We start from the raw sequence: 17,525 nt of genomic DNA, 5'->3' as shown, positions 1-17,525 counted from the left end.
GTTTATCAGATCGATAAGCAATAATCAATACAGTGTTTCCAGACAAGAAAGGAGATCACCACACCTATATCCCTTTAAACTGCTGGGCTAGGCATCTATTCCACTGAACCCTCACAGAGAGGCCCTTCAAATAAAATCAAATCTCTTCTAAAGATAGCTGTGGTGCTAACAAAAGGCAGAGTTATTTTAAAATGTTTTGATACCCACCTAGGCTTCAATGTAGAGCTGGATAAACATGGGGCTCAGGGACTTACATAAAGGGGGGGCTGGTGAAGAGCAGCCCCAGGGCACAGCCAGCTTGGGGACCCCATCTTCCTGTGCCCCGCTGCCTTCCTGGCACCCCCACGCTGGGGGGCCCTCACTAGTATGGGGTGGGGCTGGCTCCAGCAGCACGGTGCCCTGAGGGTTATGTAAGAGCCATCTATTTAAATTAAATTAGGCTGTGAGACAGCCGGAGGGGGCTGTCGACGTGGCTGCACCTCCCCATTTTTTTCTCTACGGTTTCACTGGGTGCACCAAGGGCTTCACCTGCCCCATTACACCTGAGGACCGGGGTGCTTCTGATCCGCTCCAGGCACAGAAGGCACAGCTGGGGCTGGCGTGCACGGGCTCCCAGCCTGGCCGGCCGTTCCGGGGGGCAGCGCATCGCTTTTCGGGCATCCTGGCCTCGCCTGGCAGTCGCCCATTGGGTGCCCATTGCCATGGAAACAGGGTTGGCATGGCAGCGCGCACCGGGCTGCTGCGTTGGCTCCAGCTGTCGCTTCCAGCCGCCCCCGGACTGGAGGAGTCAAACAGGCTGCGGGCGAGGAGAAGCCCAACGCTGCAGGCGACCAGGGGCTCTGCTCACCCCTCAGGGTCCTCGGGGCCCGGCGCTCACCCCCGTGGGAAGCAAACGAGCTGAAATGCAGAGGCAAGGCCCCAGGCACTGTCTCGTGTGCCCCCGGTCCCCACCTAGGAACAGCCCAGGGGGGCACCCAGCTTGGCTCTCAAGGCACGGCTGTCTCAGAGACCAGCCTGCATAAGCCCCTGGCAGGGAGCAGGGTCGGTGTGGAGCCCGGGGCAGCTTGGCTGGTTAAATGGCCTCATAAGACATTTACCCATGCTGTGGCACCTGCCCAGGCACGGCACAGCTTCATGGGACTCCTGCCCTCCACCCCAGGCTGGCCACAAGGCCACACGGTGAACCAGAGGACAAACCTGACCCGATTTTAAACCCAGCTGGGTTTTTTTCCTCCTAGGAGAGTGTTTCCTTCTAAGCAGCGTGGGCTACTTTCTGTTCTGTGACCTTCAGGGGCGGCAGCATGGAGGGGGTTTAGACACCCCACAGTCCTACCTGCACCACCCTTCAGTTCTCTGCAGCCTCCCCCCATGAGAAGCCCAGCTTTCTGACCCAGTGGCCACGCTGGCCAAGGCAGAGCCCAACCTGGGTCCTCCCAAACCTGCCAGCAAGTCGCCTGGAGGAAGCTGGGAATTGCCGTTCCGAGTGTTGGTGGCTCCCCACAAGCACAAAAGAACTGGACAAGAGCCATCAAATGGCTGTTTCCCCTGGCCTGCTCCTCGGGACCTTTCCTGGGAAAACTCAAAAGGGAGCGGGAGGAGGCAGTGGGCTTATGCCAGCCAAGGCTCGTGAGACCAGATGCAGATCATCAAAGGTGGGAGAAATCCACTGGTACAAAGGCACACTCGGTGAGATGCCAGCTGCAAACACCACACGGCCTCAGCATGGATAAACACAGCAATCACTCACTGTCACAAGCCTCCAGCCCCTCATCCAGCTTCAGGGGGAGAAGTTCCCCCTGAAGAGTGCCTAAACCTCCCTCCAGCCATGGCTGCTCGTCCTGGGGATGTGAGTTCCAGGGCCATCACTTCTCCACTCCTCTCCTCTCCAACACCCAGTCCAAATCCCTCCAGACGTTTACCCAAGACACCACCAACCTCTGCCTCAGCTGTTTCCAGTGTTAAAAATCCATGCAATGGGCTTTGTACCCCTGAACAGGATCACTGGGGGACTCACGAAGCCTGGATAATTTCACTGCCAGTGTAACTGCCAGCTCTGGAGCCATGGAGGATCCAGGGTGGTGAAGGCAGGCCGCAGCCTTGTTAGGCACTGCTGACAAACGGCTGACAGCTCTACCACCTCCTGGAGCAACTCTTCCTTTCCTGGACGTTTTCCAGCCAGATCTCTGCCTGGTCCAACTGTGCTTAGCACACACCAGTGGCACTCCAGAATTGGACCCTGCTCCTTGGCTGGGAGGCAGCTTCCCCCACCGTTCACAGGAGACAGCTCTGGCTCACAGCAGGCTGGGCCAAGCCATGCCACCACGCCGGGGGTGGCTCTCCTGGCCAAAGGCATCTGTCACGTTGTCTCAAGAGCACCACTGTGCAGGGGGTGACAGAACCTCCTGCACCAACACCACGGTGCCTGCTCCCATCCCCAGACCCAGCAGCTGAAGAGAGAGGTGAGACCCAGCACACAGCATGGCTTGGGTGGTCAATGTCCCACCAGAATGGCTGCTCCTGGTGTGATGGTCACTCACCCGACTGCCTGAACGCCTGCTGGGCTGGGGCAGGTGGTGGCAGGACGGAGGGGAGGGAGGGTGACAAAGCACCAGCTTTTAAACCCAAGGGTTTGGCACTGCGTGCACTTGGCTGCCGGGTGGTGGGGATGGTGGGGGTGGGTCTATGTGTTCTGTCTTGTTCTATTTTTGCTCGCAATGTGTCATTTTGGGGGAGGTGAAATCTTTAACAATGCACCGTCGAGAAGCAGCCGATCTGTTTCCCACTCCTCAGAGCCACATGGCGCAGCCGCTGCTGCGCTGTCCCTGGGACACTCCCTCCCTGCACACGGGAGACCCTGGGCAGCCACACCAGGGGACACAACTCCCTGAGAGGTGGCAGTGCTGTCCCTGTGGACATGCCTGAGGGCTGAGCCGCGTGTCAAGCCCCATGCCCAGATTCCTGGGCGTTTCTTACTCCGGGATTCCCAGCTCCGTGGGTTGGTGACGCACGACGAGCTGAGCAATGTGGAAATGGCAACAGCAATCCTCGCTCTGTGGCCAGTCAGCTGAACACATCTCTGTCCTTGGAGCTCAACAGCTGTAGCACCAACTCCGTGAACGCAGTGCTGGACACAAACGAAGAGCAGGAACCACACGTGCCAAAGGATCTGGCTGGTTGAGCTGAGAAGAAGCAGGGCAGCTCACCGAGTTCCTCCTCACTGAGGAGTTTTGGTGCAAGCATGCAGAAGTTGAAGAAAAGACACAGCAGTATGAGGAGCAGAGGTGGGAAAGTGCCATGGGAGGGAACTGATATGGCATAATGCCCATGGACCTCTTTCTTCCCCCATAAGAAGAAGGAAAAAATTCTAGGGATTTTGAGAACAACTCAATGAAGGTGATCCTGTCAGCCTGGAGCAGTTCACCTTTCCAAGGCAGGATCCCTGCCCTCTCAGGAAGTCAGTCCAGGATGCCTGGATCTAGCAGTCAAGCACGCCACGGCACAGCGGCCAGTACAGCAAGAAGCAGCCGATCTCCCATCCCTGGCATTCCTAGAAAGCTTCCTCCAGAGCTGGCACTGCTGTTTGCTATTAGTCAAGGTGAATTATTTAGGCAGCTTTAAGGAAAACACGTCAGGCCAGATGTGGAGATATTGAGGAAGGATGAGAGGAGCAGCCCACAGCCTGTCCCCCTGAAACTGCTGCTGCAGGCAGCACAGGGCTGCTGGGAACCAGCACCAAGTCAGCAATAACCATCCTCCTGCTGTGCCAACACTCGGGTCACCCACCTAGGGCGGCCTGTCAGAGCCCTGGCAGCCTGCAGGCATTCACACGACCTCAAATCCCTGCTCCCTCCTGGGGAAGCACCTTGCACCACACCTGCATCCTGCCCTCCCAGCCCTAAAGGGGCTGCAGGCAGCCCAGCAGGGCAGAACCCACAGAGCAGTGCCAGCTAGGCAGGCAGGCAGGGGGATGGCAGAGCCCATTCTGCAGAAAGGCCATGCTCACCCAAAGACACCAGCACACGCAACAGAATGCAGATTTACTGGAATACAGGTTTCCAGAACTTCTGCCTACTAGCCCTTCAGATGAGAACCAAAAGTGCCTCAAGCTACAGGAAGGTCTGTGCACCCCAAAAAGCTGCTACCAAGCTTCAGCCAAAGCTAAAAAACACCAGCTTCTAAGATGATCTTGACGAGGGTAAAGCATGCCCTCTGCTCCTCAGGGCTCCAGTGTGGATGCTGTAGCAACAGGTAGGGAAGCCAGAGGTTTAACCTCACCAGAAAGCTGTATTCCCAAAGCTGCAGGGACTGTGTGCACGGAAAATCCCAGCTTTGCAGTCCTTCTGCAAGCAAGCTGCAAAGGAGCCGCCCCCCCACCTCCAGATTTAACATCTTTTGGCATCAAAACATCAGGACAGTTGCACTTTCTGTCTCTGGGCTCTGCCTGGGAAGTGCCAGGGTAGGAAAACGTAGGCTGCAGCTCCCAGACCTTCGCTGGGGTCCAGGAGGCACCCAGGGCTCCACAAAGGCTTCTTTGTACCAGCACTTCAGCTGATGAGGGCTCTGGCACAGCACTCAGCAAGCTGAATGCCAAATCCCTTCCTTTACAGTTCAAGTCACACTGCAGTCAATAAGCTCCAGGATCCACTCTGAACCATCCCAATCCTCTCCGACACTCCTTGTCCAGCAGCAAGCTCCAGCCCTGAGCAGCAGTGGTCCAGGGCCCTCCCAATCCTCAGGATTTCTTCCAACCCAGGTGTGTTTGGTTTGCCAGAGAACCACCCAAATCCAGTTTTGGAAAGTCTTCTTCACCCCCAAAGTGGGCAGAAGCCTGCCAACAGTTCCCCATAGCCCATTATCCCTGGGGTTCTCAGCACACACCTCCAGGACTGCACTGTGCAGCTTGGTGATCCAGCTCTCAAAAACAGAACGTGAAAAATGCAAGCCAGTGCCTTCCCCCTCACCCTGAAACCTGAGGCACAGCCCAGCCAGGAAGTGCAGCCCAGGCTCAAGCCTGCAGTGCCCACCATCAACCTCACAAGGATCACAGAATCATGGAATTATTTCTGTTGGAAAAACCCTCTGAGACCATCAAGTCCAATGTGTCCCCAGCACCACCAAGGCTGCCACTAACTCATGTACCCAAGTGCCAAATCTGCCCGTTTGTCAAACCCCCCAGGGATAAGTACTCCATCACTGCCCTGGCAGCCTGTGCCGGGGCTGGGCAGCCCTTTCCATGAAGGAATCTTCTCAATATCCAACCTAAACCTCTCCTGGCACAACTTGAGGCTGTTTCCTTTTCTCCAGTCCCTTTTCTCTAGGAGCAGAGCCAGATCCCCACCTGGCCCCACCCTCCTGTCAGACAGCTGTCAAGAGTAAGAAGGTTCCTCCTGAGCCTCCTTTTCTCCAGGATAAGCCCCTCCAGCTCTCCCAGCTGCTCCTCATATGACTTGCACTTCAAAGGTCAGCTCACCTTCAGGAAGGCTCAGAGCTTCAACTGACCACCAGGATGGGACCAACAACCAAAAATCAATCCCATCAAGACACACTCCCCTAGATCCCATTGTGTCACCAAGCCTGGGTGACGCAGTGGGAAGGGGCCAAGGCTCCTGGGTACCAGGTGCCCAAGGCATGACCCACACGATGCCTTTGCTGCTCTCCTCAGCAGCCAGCCAGCAAATCCACCCGCCTCCTCTGCATCTGGAGCCCCCAGCAGCCCCACTGAGATGCTCTGCCCCCCTCCCTGCTGGGGGAGAGCCTTGCTCTTTTCTTCAGGAGAGCTTTTAGCCTTCCCTTTTGCGTCCCGAGTTATTTACAGAGCTGTTCCACATTGCCAGCTCACTGACATTAGGCAAGCTGAAATGCCACCACTGGCTTGCAGGAGAGTGCTGGAGTGCTGGCACCAGGGGGCTAAATTTCACTACTGCTGGGATATTTAGGTCAAGGACAGCAGGACATGCCACCGTCTGGAAAAGACCCCTGGGATCTTCATTGTTTGCACAGAGCTTACACAACCTTGGGCTTCACAGATCTCCTGAGGGAGAGACCTAACGCAGCCAGCCAGGCTGCCCTGGGAAAGGGGGGTAAGGCCAAAGGAAGCCAGAGGGATGGAGCTGTGGGAATAGAGGACAAGGTGGCCTCCCAGACCCCTGCACCACCAACATAACCCAGCCCAGTCCAGGTAGTTTTCCACGTTAGGCCCCTTTAGGTGAACACTGCAATATTAAACCAAGCAAACAGCGATTACTTTTTTATCTAAGAATTGGGCACATGCTGTCCCTTGGTTTCCAGCCCTGGGATTTTCTGCTTGTTGAGAGAAAATTTTATAGGTTTTAATTTAGTTATTTTTGGTCCCAGGACCTAATTTTGGAGCTCAGTACCTTGGTAGGGCAACCAAAAGCCTTAGCAGTTTAGCACAGCACAGGGATGCTGGCACTCTGCTGCTGATCTCAGCTACCCAACCAGAGGGGCTTGGTTCTCCATGAGAACACCGGAAAATTGGACCCTGACTGTTCCTCATCATCTGCAAAAGGCTTGAGTGACAAGGGCTGCTCCAGAAAGGGCTAAGGGATTTCAGGAAAGGGAAAATAATCCCCCCAAAGGGCTGAAGGACCAAGTGCTTAGAAAGCTGCTGAGCCACTATGTATCAGGGTAGGGTGAAAGCACAGAGAAAGTATCACTGCACCGCTCATTCTGTTCTTCTCCTCTTCCCCCAGCATCTGCTGCTGATGGAGACAGGATCCGGGGCCAGATGGAGCTCGGCTCTATCAGGTCAGGCCGTTCTCTGGGCTCTGTCTGACTCCTGCTCATGACAGGCCTTGGCCATGCTGGAGGAATTCCCTGTGCACAGCCCCACGTGCATAAGAGGAATCGGAACCAGGACAGATTCTCCTTAAATATGGATCAAGATCAGCTCCTTTCTAGGTCAGGTTGGAAAAACAGCATGGACTCTGAGGTGAGCTCATCAGGAAAGCCCATAGGGGCAGTGGGGAAGGAAACCAGTTTAACTGGCTTCTGGTCTGGACAGTCCCAGACAAAACTGCTAAGCACCTAAGGGTTCCCCTCCCTTCTGAATGGAAAAGGCTTGAGAGGAGAAAGCTTGGGACAACGCAGTCTCTGAGTCAAACAAAACCAGCCTTGAAGTTAGCAGCGTGCAGCAACAGCTCCTCTTCATAGCCCTGCTCCCCCCCAGAGGGTGACCAGCAGTGAAATTCCTGTCCCCGGCACCTCCAGGAGGATGCAGCCATGCCAGGAAGCCCATCCTGCAGGCACCTCACAACAAAATGCCATCTGGGCTTCCAGCAAAGCCAAGCCGTTGCTAAGTTGAGTTAGATTCACACAGGCGCCTCATGGAAATTTCCCAGAGCACTGCTGTGTCATCCCAGGGATGCTCCCAGTGCAGCTCACAACGGGTTAACTCCAGGTCCCCAGGGGCTCTGGGAATGGGAGTGGCGGGTCTCAGGAGAGAGCTGGAATGTTAGGACTCAGCTCACCAGATGAATGCGTTTCAGTTCAATCCAGCCCGCAGTACCCCAGGGATTCCTGGAGGTCACTGCAGAGCCCCAGCTCCCACTCCCAGCAGAGCAAAGCCAGGGAGCCCAGCCTGGTGGGGGCTCACCTGGACCAGGTGAGGGGGGCACCCGGCGTGGCCAGGGCTCTGCTGCTCAGCAGCAGCCTGTCTGCCCCCCTCCTTGGCACAATGGCACTGTGGGCACAGCGTGAGACGAGCCCCTTCCCCAGGCACAGACTCCAGAACACCTCAAGGGTCTCCTTCAAGGCCCCACAAAGTGGGAGCCATGAGGAGCCCCCTCCTCTTGCTGCCCCTTTCCTCTCCACACCACAGAGGGGAAATGGCTGAGGCCACAGAGACCCCAGGGTTTCATTCTGCCCTGCATGTTGCTGTGCCCAGCAGCAGCCAAAGGCCTCCTCAGGACTGAGGCACTTCCATATCCTCCTGGCCCCACCTGGCACGGTGTTGCGTGCCCCAGTGGGCCTGCTTCCAGGCCTGGCTGTGCTGTCCACACCCAAAGATCCTCCTCTCAGAGACCTCACCTGCCCAGATGATCTCCAAGGTACAGACCAGAGCTGCCCCATCCTGAGCACACCTGGCTGGAGCACCTGGGAGAGACACAAGAGCTGGAGGGAGAAACACATGAGGGTGAGACATTCACCATCACGCACAGGCTTCCAGGACTGCCCTTCCCAGCCTCCGGCACCACCTCTTGCCCATACAGGGAGTAAGAGAAGGGACTCACAGGCCAGGGGGATGAGAGCTTCCCCCCCAGTTCACACTGGGAGAAAGCAAGGAGCAGGGGGAAGCCAGGAACCAAAGTCATAAAGCACAAGCACAGGCCGGGCTGCGCAGTGCCACACGTGGGCTGCCAGGCTCTATTTTAAATGCTGTGTGGCAAATATATGCAGGATGGAATCCAAGCTGGGGGAAGGGGAGGGTGCTGGGCAGCAGAGGTGTTCAAAATTAGGAGCTGAGCTCAGGCAAGGATGGCTTCTGGGAGCAGATGGGGGAAGAGCCAGAGCTGGGACTGTGCAGCTGCGACGCGAGGAAGAACAGCCCCACGGAGAGGTGTGAGGAGGGCTGTGCCCCGCTGCCCTCCTGGCAAGGCAGGGACAGCAGGAGAGCTGCAGCCACTGGGGAAGGACAGCTGGAACAACTGGGGCAGCTGCAACAGGAGCCTGGCTTCTTCGGTGGCACAGAGACCTCTGTCCCCCTCGGCACGGCTCCTGGCACGAGTGTCACCCCAACGACACCTCAGCCCGCGGAGTATTTACACCAGCTGCTGCTGCTGGGCCATCTGGCACAGCAACATGCAGGGCAGCAAAGAGGAACTGATTCACCTGCCCTTCCCAAGTGGGGAAGGCGAGGGAGTTGGGGAGACCTGGCCGAGCCCCAGACCGAGCCCTGAGAACCTCCACACCTGCAAAACTGGCTTGATTCATCTGGATCGAGCCTGAAACGGCTGCTACCATCTCACTGTGCTTCCTAAGATGTTCCCAACCAACACCCCAGCACCCGGGCGCAGCGCGAGGCTCTGATGGGAGCTGGCAGATCTGGGATGGTACCTGCCCTACATTTCCAGAGCCGTCAGGTTGACAGAATGAGCAAGTTTTTATATAGATTCTAGTGGCAGCGGTTTTCTTCACCAGCGGCTGGAGGGGCGGGGGGAAGGAAGGGAGATGGAAAATATTTTTGTTTAAGCTCTTTTCTGCATTCCTGCTGCCAGAGTTGTGCATTACTCATGCGCCCCTCGTAGCCAGGCTGGTAGCTCTGGGTTTTGCTCAGAAGGAAGGGGCTGTGGAGAATTAAGCAGTTGGTTAAATTATTAATAGTGTGTCGGGGGGTGCCCGCCCGGCCCCCACCGCCTTTCCGGGGGCTCCAGTGCCCCCCAGAGGCACGGAAACCAACTACAGCGCCGCGACAATCCGCGGGCTCCTGCCCTGCTGGGGCCCGCACTCACCCCGCTCCCCCGGCCTGGAAACCACGAGGCTCCTGCGACTGGGACCGGGCCTCCCGCCCCGGTCTCACCCACCACGAGTTTCAACTGGGCAGGCACCAAGGGGGCTGCAGGTGCTCCACCCCACCAGCGAGTTTGGGGTGGTGGGAGCAGCAAGAGAAGAGCCCGTTGGGGAGGGCAGAAGTTGCAGTGGCAGCTCTAGGCAGCGGAAGGCACCTTCTATTCGTGGCAACACCCAGGGGAGGGCTGCCACGCAGGGCTTGGTGTCCAATGCCACAGCTGCAGGCTGCAGAACAGCACCCGAGTGTGAGGTCTGACAGGGGCCGAGCTGCAGCAGCGCCAGGACACGCTCAGAGGGTGGCGCACGCAAGGGTTGAGTTTTAACCAGGCTCTCACCAGACACAGCAGAAACCATCCCTCTTGGCTCCAGCACACTCGCTGTCAGATCAACCCTGCACTCACACAAGCCCCCACCTTCCTTCCCGATCCCTCCAGTTTCCTTCCTCAGCCCTGACATTTGTTTCAGGCAGCTGACCTCTCCTCACACCAGCTGCTGCCCCACAACCAAAGTCCTGAGGTGAAACTTCTCGGGGCAAACCACAGCAAACGCGGCCTGCACAGGGACAGGAGCAACTGGCACTCAGCCCAGCCCAACTCCCTCTGCTCGCGGGCCTCCAGCCTCTCCCTCTCTTCTCCACTGGGAGAAAGCTGGGCTGGACGCACCCAGGCCTCTGCTGTGCACTCTGGCAGGGCTTTTTTTGACTTGCTAATTTTGCCCAGGGATCGGGGTCAGACTGGCAGCCCCAGAGACAATCCACATTTACCAAGAGAGCTCCAGTACAGGCATTGCAGATGATTTCATTTCTGGCTTCTGGCTTATCTTTACCCCGTGGGATGCACATCAGTTACACACAAGTCCTTTCTCCTCTTCCCACTGGGCCACGTGACTCACCAGGCACCTTGCTGGCCCCCTTTCCCCCTCCCCCAGAGGTGGCCACTCCAAGGCTCTTCCCCAGCACGGCCAGAGCTCAGGCTCCTCTCCAGCACGGCCTCCAGCCAAGGCTGCAGAACCTGGCTCCACCATTGTCCCAGAATAATGACATCATGGAATATCCTGAGCTGGAAGGCACCCACGAGGATCATCGAGTCCAGCTCCTGGCCTTGCACAGGACAGCCTCAACCACAATCCCACCATTTGCCCGAGAGCATTGTCCAAATGCTCCCTGAGCTCCAGCAGCCTTGAACACAGAGCCTGTTCGAGTGCCCAGCCATCTCCGGGGGGAACAACCAAACCTCTCCACTCCTGCCACTTATCATTCCACTGCTCCCAAGATTTTGGTGCTCACACTGTCCCATATGCCAAGGAAAACAGAATATGCCCCAAAGTCTGAGCTCTGAGTTCTCTATCCCCTCAGGGGCATCAGCCATCCCAGCCCTTACAGGATCAGGGGTTCTTCCAGTGGTCCACCTCTTTCTGGCAGCCTGCTCTTCCCAACGACATGTCCAAAACTGGCTGGGAGGAGGGATCCCCAGCCCAAGCTTCCCTCCCCAGCAAGCACCAGTGGGACAGCAGGGACGAGGCCCAGCAAAGCCCCACATTGGGTCAGCACCATCGTGGTGATCAGAGAGGGTCGGCACAGCCACCGCATGGCTCTGACCACAGAGCACAGCCGGGAGGGGAGCAGGAGATGCAGTCTGCACGGGCAGCTCACAGCAGCACTGCCCCACCTGGTCAGCAAAGAAACACAGGAGTTTGACCCTCGGCTCAGGCTCAAGCGATGCCAGGGAAGGACGAGTGAAGCCTGCACAGGACCTGCTTTCAAGTTCGTGGTTCAGAGAGGCCATGCTGGCCCTCCGCAGCCCACACCTTGCTGCTCAGCAGAGCCAGACTGGAAGTGCCCCAGAAACTGTGGAAGGACTTTGACACAAAGACATTTCTGCACAAATGGAGGCTGCTTGGCACTGCTGGAAAGCCACCAAACTAAAGAGAAAACTCTCAGCACTTGCTTGATCTTCAAAGCTGGCCCTGCTCTGAGCCAAGGGCTGGGCCAGAGACCTCTAGAGAGCTCCAAACCCCTGTGCTGCTGCAGCTGCCTGTCACACGGCCAGGTCTGCCAGCACCAGCTCACAGGTACTGCAGGTGTCCCTGCACACTCCCAGCACAGCTCACAGGTACTGCAGGTGTCCCTGCACACTCCCAGCACAGCTCACAGGTACTGCAGGTGTCCCTGCACACTCCCAGCACAGCTCACAGGTACTGCAGGTGTCCCTGCACACTCCCAGCACAGCTCACAGGCACTGCAGGTGTCCCTGCACACTCCCAGCACAGCTCACAGGCACTGCAGGTGTCCCTGCACACTCCCAGCACAGCTCACAGGTACTGCAGGTGTCCCTGCACACTCCCATACAGCTTCTGGGAGTCCAGCACTAACAAAAACATTGCAGGACTTCCTCGTGAGCCTTAGCAGGTGCCAGAAAAGGGACAGTGCTCACCATAACCAGTTTGTGGAGGAGCTGCATGGCCCAACCCAGCTTTGTGGGGCCACGTACAGGATATGCCACCTCCCCTGCTCAGTGCAGAGTGGGAAACCCTGAACCACCCACAGGACAACAACTGCTGCCCTCCTGTGGGGAGTCACACAATGCCTCTGGCCTTGGAAGCCTGCAGGGGAAATGCTCACGGGCTCCCCAAGGGCTGAGTGCCTGCAGAGGAAGGCCAAAACCCAAAAAGGGCCGTGCAGGGAACAGTGGATACCCTGTCCACGGCTTTGCCTCCCCCCGCCAGGAGCATGAAGAAGGTGAGAGACCCTTACGTGGGCAGCTCTGCTGGGGCAGCAGCCCCTGGAGGCTCCACGGACAGCGGGCTGGGGGCTGCAGCTGCACCCTGGGCTGCAGCTGATTCCTGCATGCCCGCAGCCTCCCCGCCATCTGCTGCTGGGATGTGCTCCGTCGTCTCCACCTCAATCTCCTGAGCTGCAGGACACAGCTTCACCCTCTCAGCGGTGGCAGCTGCCTCCTCCTCCTCCTCCTTCTTCCTCAGCTTGGCCTCCAGCTCGCGGCGCCTCCTCTCGTCGTCCTGCCTGGCCATCCTCTCGAACACCCGGAACGCCTGGAGGGAAACAGCGAGCCCAGTGAGCAGCACTGCAAACCCAGAGAGCAGCCCTGCAGCCCTGCAAACCCAGAGAGCAGCCCTGCAAACCCAGAGAGCAGTGCTGCAGCCCTGCAAACCCCGTGAGCAGCCCTGCAGCCCTGCTGGCTGCCCAGGCATGGAAAGGAGCAGCATCACACCTGGGCCACCTGCTCCCTCCTGCCCTTCCTGTCTCTGCAGGCACGCCTGCCCCGAGCTGCTTGAGTCACCACACAAACAGCTGATGCCTCTTTGAGAAGTCCAGTGGCCACCAAGCACACCTCAGAAAACCCCGGGGGCATTTTGGAATTGTTTCCAGGATTGTGCTGTCAGAGCCAGCCTCGCCCTAGCCTGGAAGAGGGCTGTCTACTCCAGGGGAAAGGAGAACAGTGAGATTCAGCTCTCGGCTGGGAGGGGGCTCCAAGGAAGCCTGCCCTTACCCCACAGGGCAGGGCTCACCCAGGGACCCCTGGCAAGCCTGGGCTCAGACAAAGCCCCCAAGCAGGGTTGGGCAGGATGAGCTGCCCCGGGAGCAGCCACAGGACAGCTGAGCTGGCACCGGCCGTGCCCAGACAGACAGGTGCAGGAGAAGATGTGCTCCCAGGAGCTGTAATCCTAGCCCTCAGCTGGCCTCCAGCCCAGCCTGCCCAGTGCAGGCTGCAGGTCAGCAATGACCCACGGCTGTCTGCAGCACGGGCTGATGGCCACTCAGACCCTGACCCTGCCCCTGCGGGCTCTCCCACCCCCCTGCCAGGCTTGGCACTGTAAACGTGCTCCAAAAAGCGTGCAAGCATCCTACACAGCCCTGCTTCGTCTCCCAGGAATATTCTGGAGGCAGATTCGGCGCTTCCAGCAGGGGAGTGGCACACCTGCTCGATTTGAGTCTTCCTCCGGGCCCAGGGAGTGCAGGACAAAGGACACGGGCCAGGGAGGCTCCTGCCAGCACAACCCCAGCAGGACAGAAGCTCACCCCAGCTCTCCTCCCCAGGCAGCGAGCAGAGGGGAGGTGTGGCAGAGGTGAGAACCAGCCCTGCCCGGCTCACGCAGAGCAACGCCTCAGAGCTGTGTCAGCGCATCAGCGAGGGTGAGGAGGAACCAGCCCCTTCCACACTGTCCCCACACGCTGGTACCTCTGGCCGCAGCCATGAGGCCACCCTAGCACCTCCCCACGGCAGGAACGCTGCCCCTCCTGCACTGTGCCAGCCCCAAAGCCCTCGAGGGGACAGCGGACAGGAACCCGAGCTCGGGCCCAGCTCCGAGCTGATGCCACAACCCGGCTCTTCCCACCGGCTCTCGCAGTCCTCGCCCGCCTCCGGGGCTCCTCGTTTTCTTACGAGGGTGACGCTTTCCCCGCTTCAAGGCACCTCTCCTGCGTTCCTCTGCGCTCCCGGGCAGCGCCGGTGTCCCGGGGGCTGCCGTGCTGCCCGACCCCGCCGCGCACCGCCGCTCTGCCCGGACCGAACCCCGCCCGGCCGGGGAGACACGGCCCGTGCGGCTCGGCCCCGCGGCAGCGACAGCCCCGGCCCACGGCAAGGCCAGGCCGCGCCATCCCCCGGGCCCGCCGGTACCTGCAGGGCCATGGCCTGCGCCGCGCCGGGCGGGAAGCCCAGGCGGTCCCCGGGCCGCAGAAGGAGCCGATAGAAGTCGGTCTTGCGGTAGAGGAAGCCGAAGAGGATGCGCAGGAATTCCTCCACGTTGCCGACATGCTGCAGGATGCCCAGCAGCGCCTGGTCGTACATGTCCGTGAGCGCGGCCTCCATGGCGGCCCCGGGCCCGCTGTCACGGCAACGGGTCCCGCCGCACTTCCGGTCCGCCCGGAACCCGCCTCGCGCTCATCTGTTCCGGCCGCCCTGAGGGCCCCCCCCCGCCCGCTGAGGCTTCCACGGCATTCCTGGCCCGCCGGCGGCACCGCGGCGACCTCCTGGCGCCTCCCAGCAGCAGCAGCGGCCGCCCGGCGCCCGCGGCCCGGTGTCCCCGGTGTCCCCGGTGTCCCCGGTGTGCCCCTGCCCCGGCCCTGCGTGTCCCCCGCGCCCCGGCCGCCCCCTCCCCCTCGGCCCTGCCCCGCGGCGGGGCTGCAGCTCCCGCTCCGCGCCCGCAGGGGGCGCCCAAGCCGCGCCGCCGCCGCTCGGGAGCGGGGCCAGGACCGGGAGCGCCACCGGAAGCGGCACCGGAACCGGAACCGGCAGCGGCACCGGAAGCGGCGCGGACCGGGGCGGCTCCCGCGGCGCGGCTGCAGGGGCGCCCAAGCCTGGGGCCGTGCTCGGGGCAGCCCGCGCCCGCAGCGCCTGACGCCCTCAGGGGCCCCGGAGCTCCGGGAGGGGCTTCCCGCAGCCCCCCCGGTGTGCTCCCCCCGGTGTGCTCCCCCCGGTGTGCTCCCCCAGGTGTGCTCCCCAGGTGTGCTCCCAGGAGCTCCCCAGGTGTGCCCCCCAGGTGTGCCCCCCGGAGCTCCCCAGGTGTGCTCCCCAGGTGTGCCCCCCAGGTGTGCTCCCCAGGTGCCAGCAGCTCCTGGCTGTGCGCACAGGTGAAGCCCAGGTGGTCTCTGCAGAGTTTACTAGAGCAGCTCTGCAGAGAGGCTGCGTGTGCAGGGGAAGGGCTCGGTCTGGTTGTCACAGACATACTTTATGAAAATCCTTTTGCCGGGGTTTTCTTCTCCTGCGAAGCTGAGGAGCCTCAGGAAGGAAATGATGACTCTGCTGCTGTGAGATGCAACAGGCGCTTCCTTGGTTGGCCCATGTTGGGTGCTTCTACTTGATACCCAGTCAAGGATGCAGCTGGGCCAGACTCTGCTCAGTCACAGCCTTTGTTACTCATTCCTTTCTGTTCCTGTCTCGCCTTCTGAGGAATCCTTTCTGTTCCTTTAGTATAGTTTTAATACAGCATTTTTAATATAACATTATAATAAATCAGCCTTCTAAAACATGGAGTCAAGATTCTCATTTCTTCCCTCGTCCTGGGATCCCTGCACATCTCACAACCTCTGGTGGCTCTGCCTGGCATCCCCGGCAGCTGGGGAGGGTTTGGGGAGATGCCGTGGAGATGGCAGAAGGTGGCTGCTGGAACCCCCTGAGGTCACAAAGGGCCCCTGGAGCTGCAGAGCCAGGCCCTGCAGGCCCTGCAGGCGGGCAGTGCGGGTTGGTGCCACGGCTGCAGCAGCAGGAGCAGCAGCAGGAGCAGCAGCACCAGGAGCAGGGGCTGCAATGGCCCCGGCACGGTGGGCCCTGGCGCTCACGCTGCTCCTGGTGGCCCGGCACGCCGGGGCGGCTCCATGGCAGGCACAGGCCGTGGGTAGGTGTCAGCCGGGCCGCAGGGCTCTGCAGATCCCCAGCAGCAGCAGGATCGGGACGCCCTGACTCTCTGTGTCTCTCTGCAGGGCCGGAGGAGGAGGAGGCGCGGCGCGAAGGCGGCCAGGCAGGGCCCGGCCCCGGGGAGAGCGCCGTGAGCACAGCAGGTGTGCGGGTGATGCCGGGCTTGGCCTGCCCGTGCCACGCTGGGCCCTGAGCTGGCACTCCCCTGGCGCTGCAGGGTCATTTGTCAGTCCTGACCAGCTGCACGGCCTGAGGGCTGCTCCCAGGGTTTGCTGGGGGCAAAACGCAGCTTCATTCCTTGCATTAAGGTCCAGAGTATCAAGATGGAAGGGGACAATCTTCCGTGGAGACATCCAAAGTGCTGCGTGAGATCCTGAGGGAGCTGAAGGTGATAGTAGGAGGTGGGTCCCGGTCGCCCCGAGCAGCACAGTCAGGCAGCCGAGGGACCAGGTGCATGTAGGGGCACCCCAAGGACCCCCACCCACACTCAGACCCTCACTGAGGGACCCTCCACGTGCGTGCTGGTGAGCTGCGAGGGGAGTCCAGAGTCTGTACTGCCAGCTGTGTCTCCAGCTGAGTCCCGGGGACTGTGCTTGCCCCAGTCTGATCATCCCTGGCCAGACCACAAGAGAAACTGTGGGTGCGTGGGAAAAATCCCCAGGAGCAGGGAGCAGAGGCAGACACTGGAAGAACTGGATTAAGGCCACCCCAAAGTGCTAGCAAAGCTGAGAGGAGAGAGAGGGTCCAGTGAGTGGGGACCTGCAAGGCCTTTGGAGCTGCCTTGGCTTCTCCTGAAGCCGTGGAAACGTTGCCACCACGGGATATTCCCTGTTCAGAGCTGCCAGTGAAGCGGGAAAGAACATTTGTTGGCAATGTCAGCCCTCTGGGGAGGTGCCCAGAGGAGGGCAGGACACACTGACGCGCACGGCTGGTCCCCCAGGTGTGAAGAGCCTGAGGCTGAGCGGCGCTGTCAGCAGGAGATCCGCCAGCGCCGGGAGCAGCGGGGCAGAGCCGGACGCCGAGCCGGACGCTGCGGACGACGGCGCCGACGCCAACGCCGTGCTGGGCAGGGCAGACTCCAACGCTGTGGATGCCAACTCCTTCCAGACGTACTGCATCGAAGGCGTCGTGGCCATCCTCGGCTCCATGCTGCTGGGGATGGTGCTGTGCTGTGTGCTCCATGTCTGGAGGAAGAGGAGAAAGTGAGCTGCCGGGGCGGAGGCGAGCTGCTGGGGCGCTGCTGGGTGGCGTGGGGCGCCTCGAGCTCTGGATGCCTGGTAGATCTCTGTGGACATGGGTGCTGTGGGCCGCCCCAGAGCTCTCTGAGTGCCCACGGCTGCCCCGGGCAGCCCACGGCCCGCGGGGTGCCCAGGCTGCTCCGCACCCCCATGCCCACCCCGCGCCCCCGCCGTGCCCCAGCAGCTCCCTCTGCCACAGGCGCCTCGCAGCTGCCCGGGCCAGCTCAGGGCCGGGCAGGCAGCAGAGTGTTCGGAGAATGTTTGTGTTTATAAATAAAGAGCAGCAGCACAGTCAGTTGTGTTGCACTGGCAGCAGACTCACACGGGTGCCACTGCGGGGCCTGGGGGTCCCCTGGGTCCTGAGGGGGTGCCCCACGATGCCACTGGT

At 60.3% G+C, this 17,525-nt stretch overlaps 2 protein-coding genes across 2 annotated transcripts in view; one reads left to right on the top strand and one right to left on the bottom strand.

The window, feature by feature from the left end:
* Window positions 1–14,569, bottom strand: part of NUDCD3 (NudC domain containing 3) — a 26,109-nt gene extending 11,540 nt beyond the window's left edge. Inside the window, exons 1-2 of the mRNA XM_038160373.1 lie at window positions 14,163–14,569; window positions 12,281–12,576 (exon numbers count right to left, since the gene is read on the bottom strand). Of these exons, the coding sequence (XP_038016301.1) occupies window positions 12,281–12,576; window positions 14,163–14,354 (488 nt within the window). The 5' untranslated portion in view covers window positions 14,355–14,569. The remainder of the gene's footprint in view (window positions 1–12,280; window positions 12,577–14,162) is intronic.
* Window positions 14,353–17,525, top strand: LOC119710760 (atherin-like). The gene is made up of 5 exons (XM_038160160.1): window positions 14,353–14,402; window positions 14,450–14,988; window positions 15,965–16,042; window positions 16,208–16,300; window positions 16,840–17,525. The coding sequence occupies exons 1-5, from the start codon at window positions 14,353–14,355 to the stop codon at window positions 17,103–17,105; spliced, it is 1,026 nt and encodes a 341-aa protein (XP_038016088.1). The 3' UTR covers window positions 17,106–17,525.

The sequence above is a fragment of the Motacilla alba genome, chromosome 22, assembly GCF_015832195.1.
Source record: "Motacilla alba alba isolate MOTALB_02 chromosome 22, Motacilla_alba_V1.0_pri, whole genome shotgun sequence".
NCBI classification, from domain to species: Eukaryota; Metazoa; Chordata; class Aves; order Passeriformes; family Motacillidae; genus Motacilla; species Motacilla alba.
Note: the sequence above shows the minus strand (reverse complement) of the source record. Positions and strands in the feature narration are given on the sequence as shown.

Excerpts from the sequence above, each read along its gene's own strand:
- LOC119710760 (XM_038160160.1), top strand. The coding sequence starts at position 14,353 with ATGGCGGCCCCGGGCCCGCTGTCACGGCAACGGGTCCCGCCGCACTTC. Across the intron at positions 14,989-15,964 it reads CCCCCAGGTGTGCTCCCCAG|GGCCGGAGGAGGAGGAGGCG; the intron begins GTGTGCTCCCAG and ends GTCTCTCTGCAG. Across the intron at positions 16,043-16,207 it reads GAGCGCCGTGAGCACAGCAG|GTCCAGAGTATCAAGATGGA; the intron begins GTGTGCGGGTGA and ends CCTTGCATTAAG.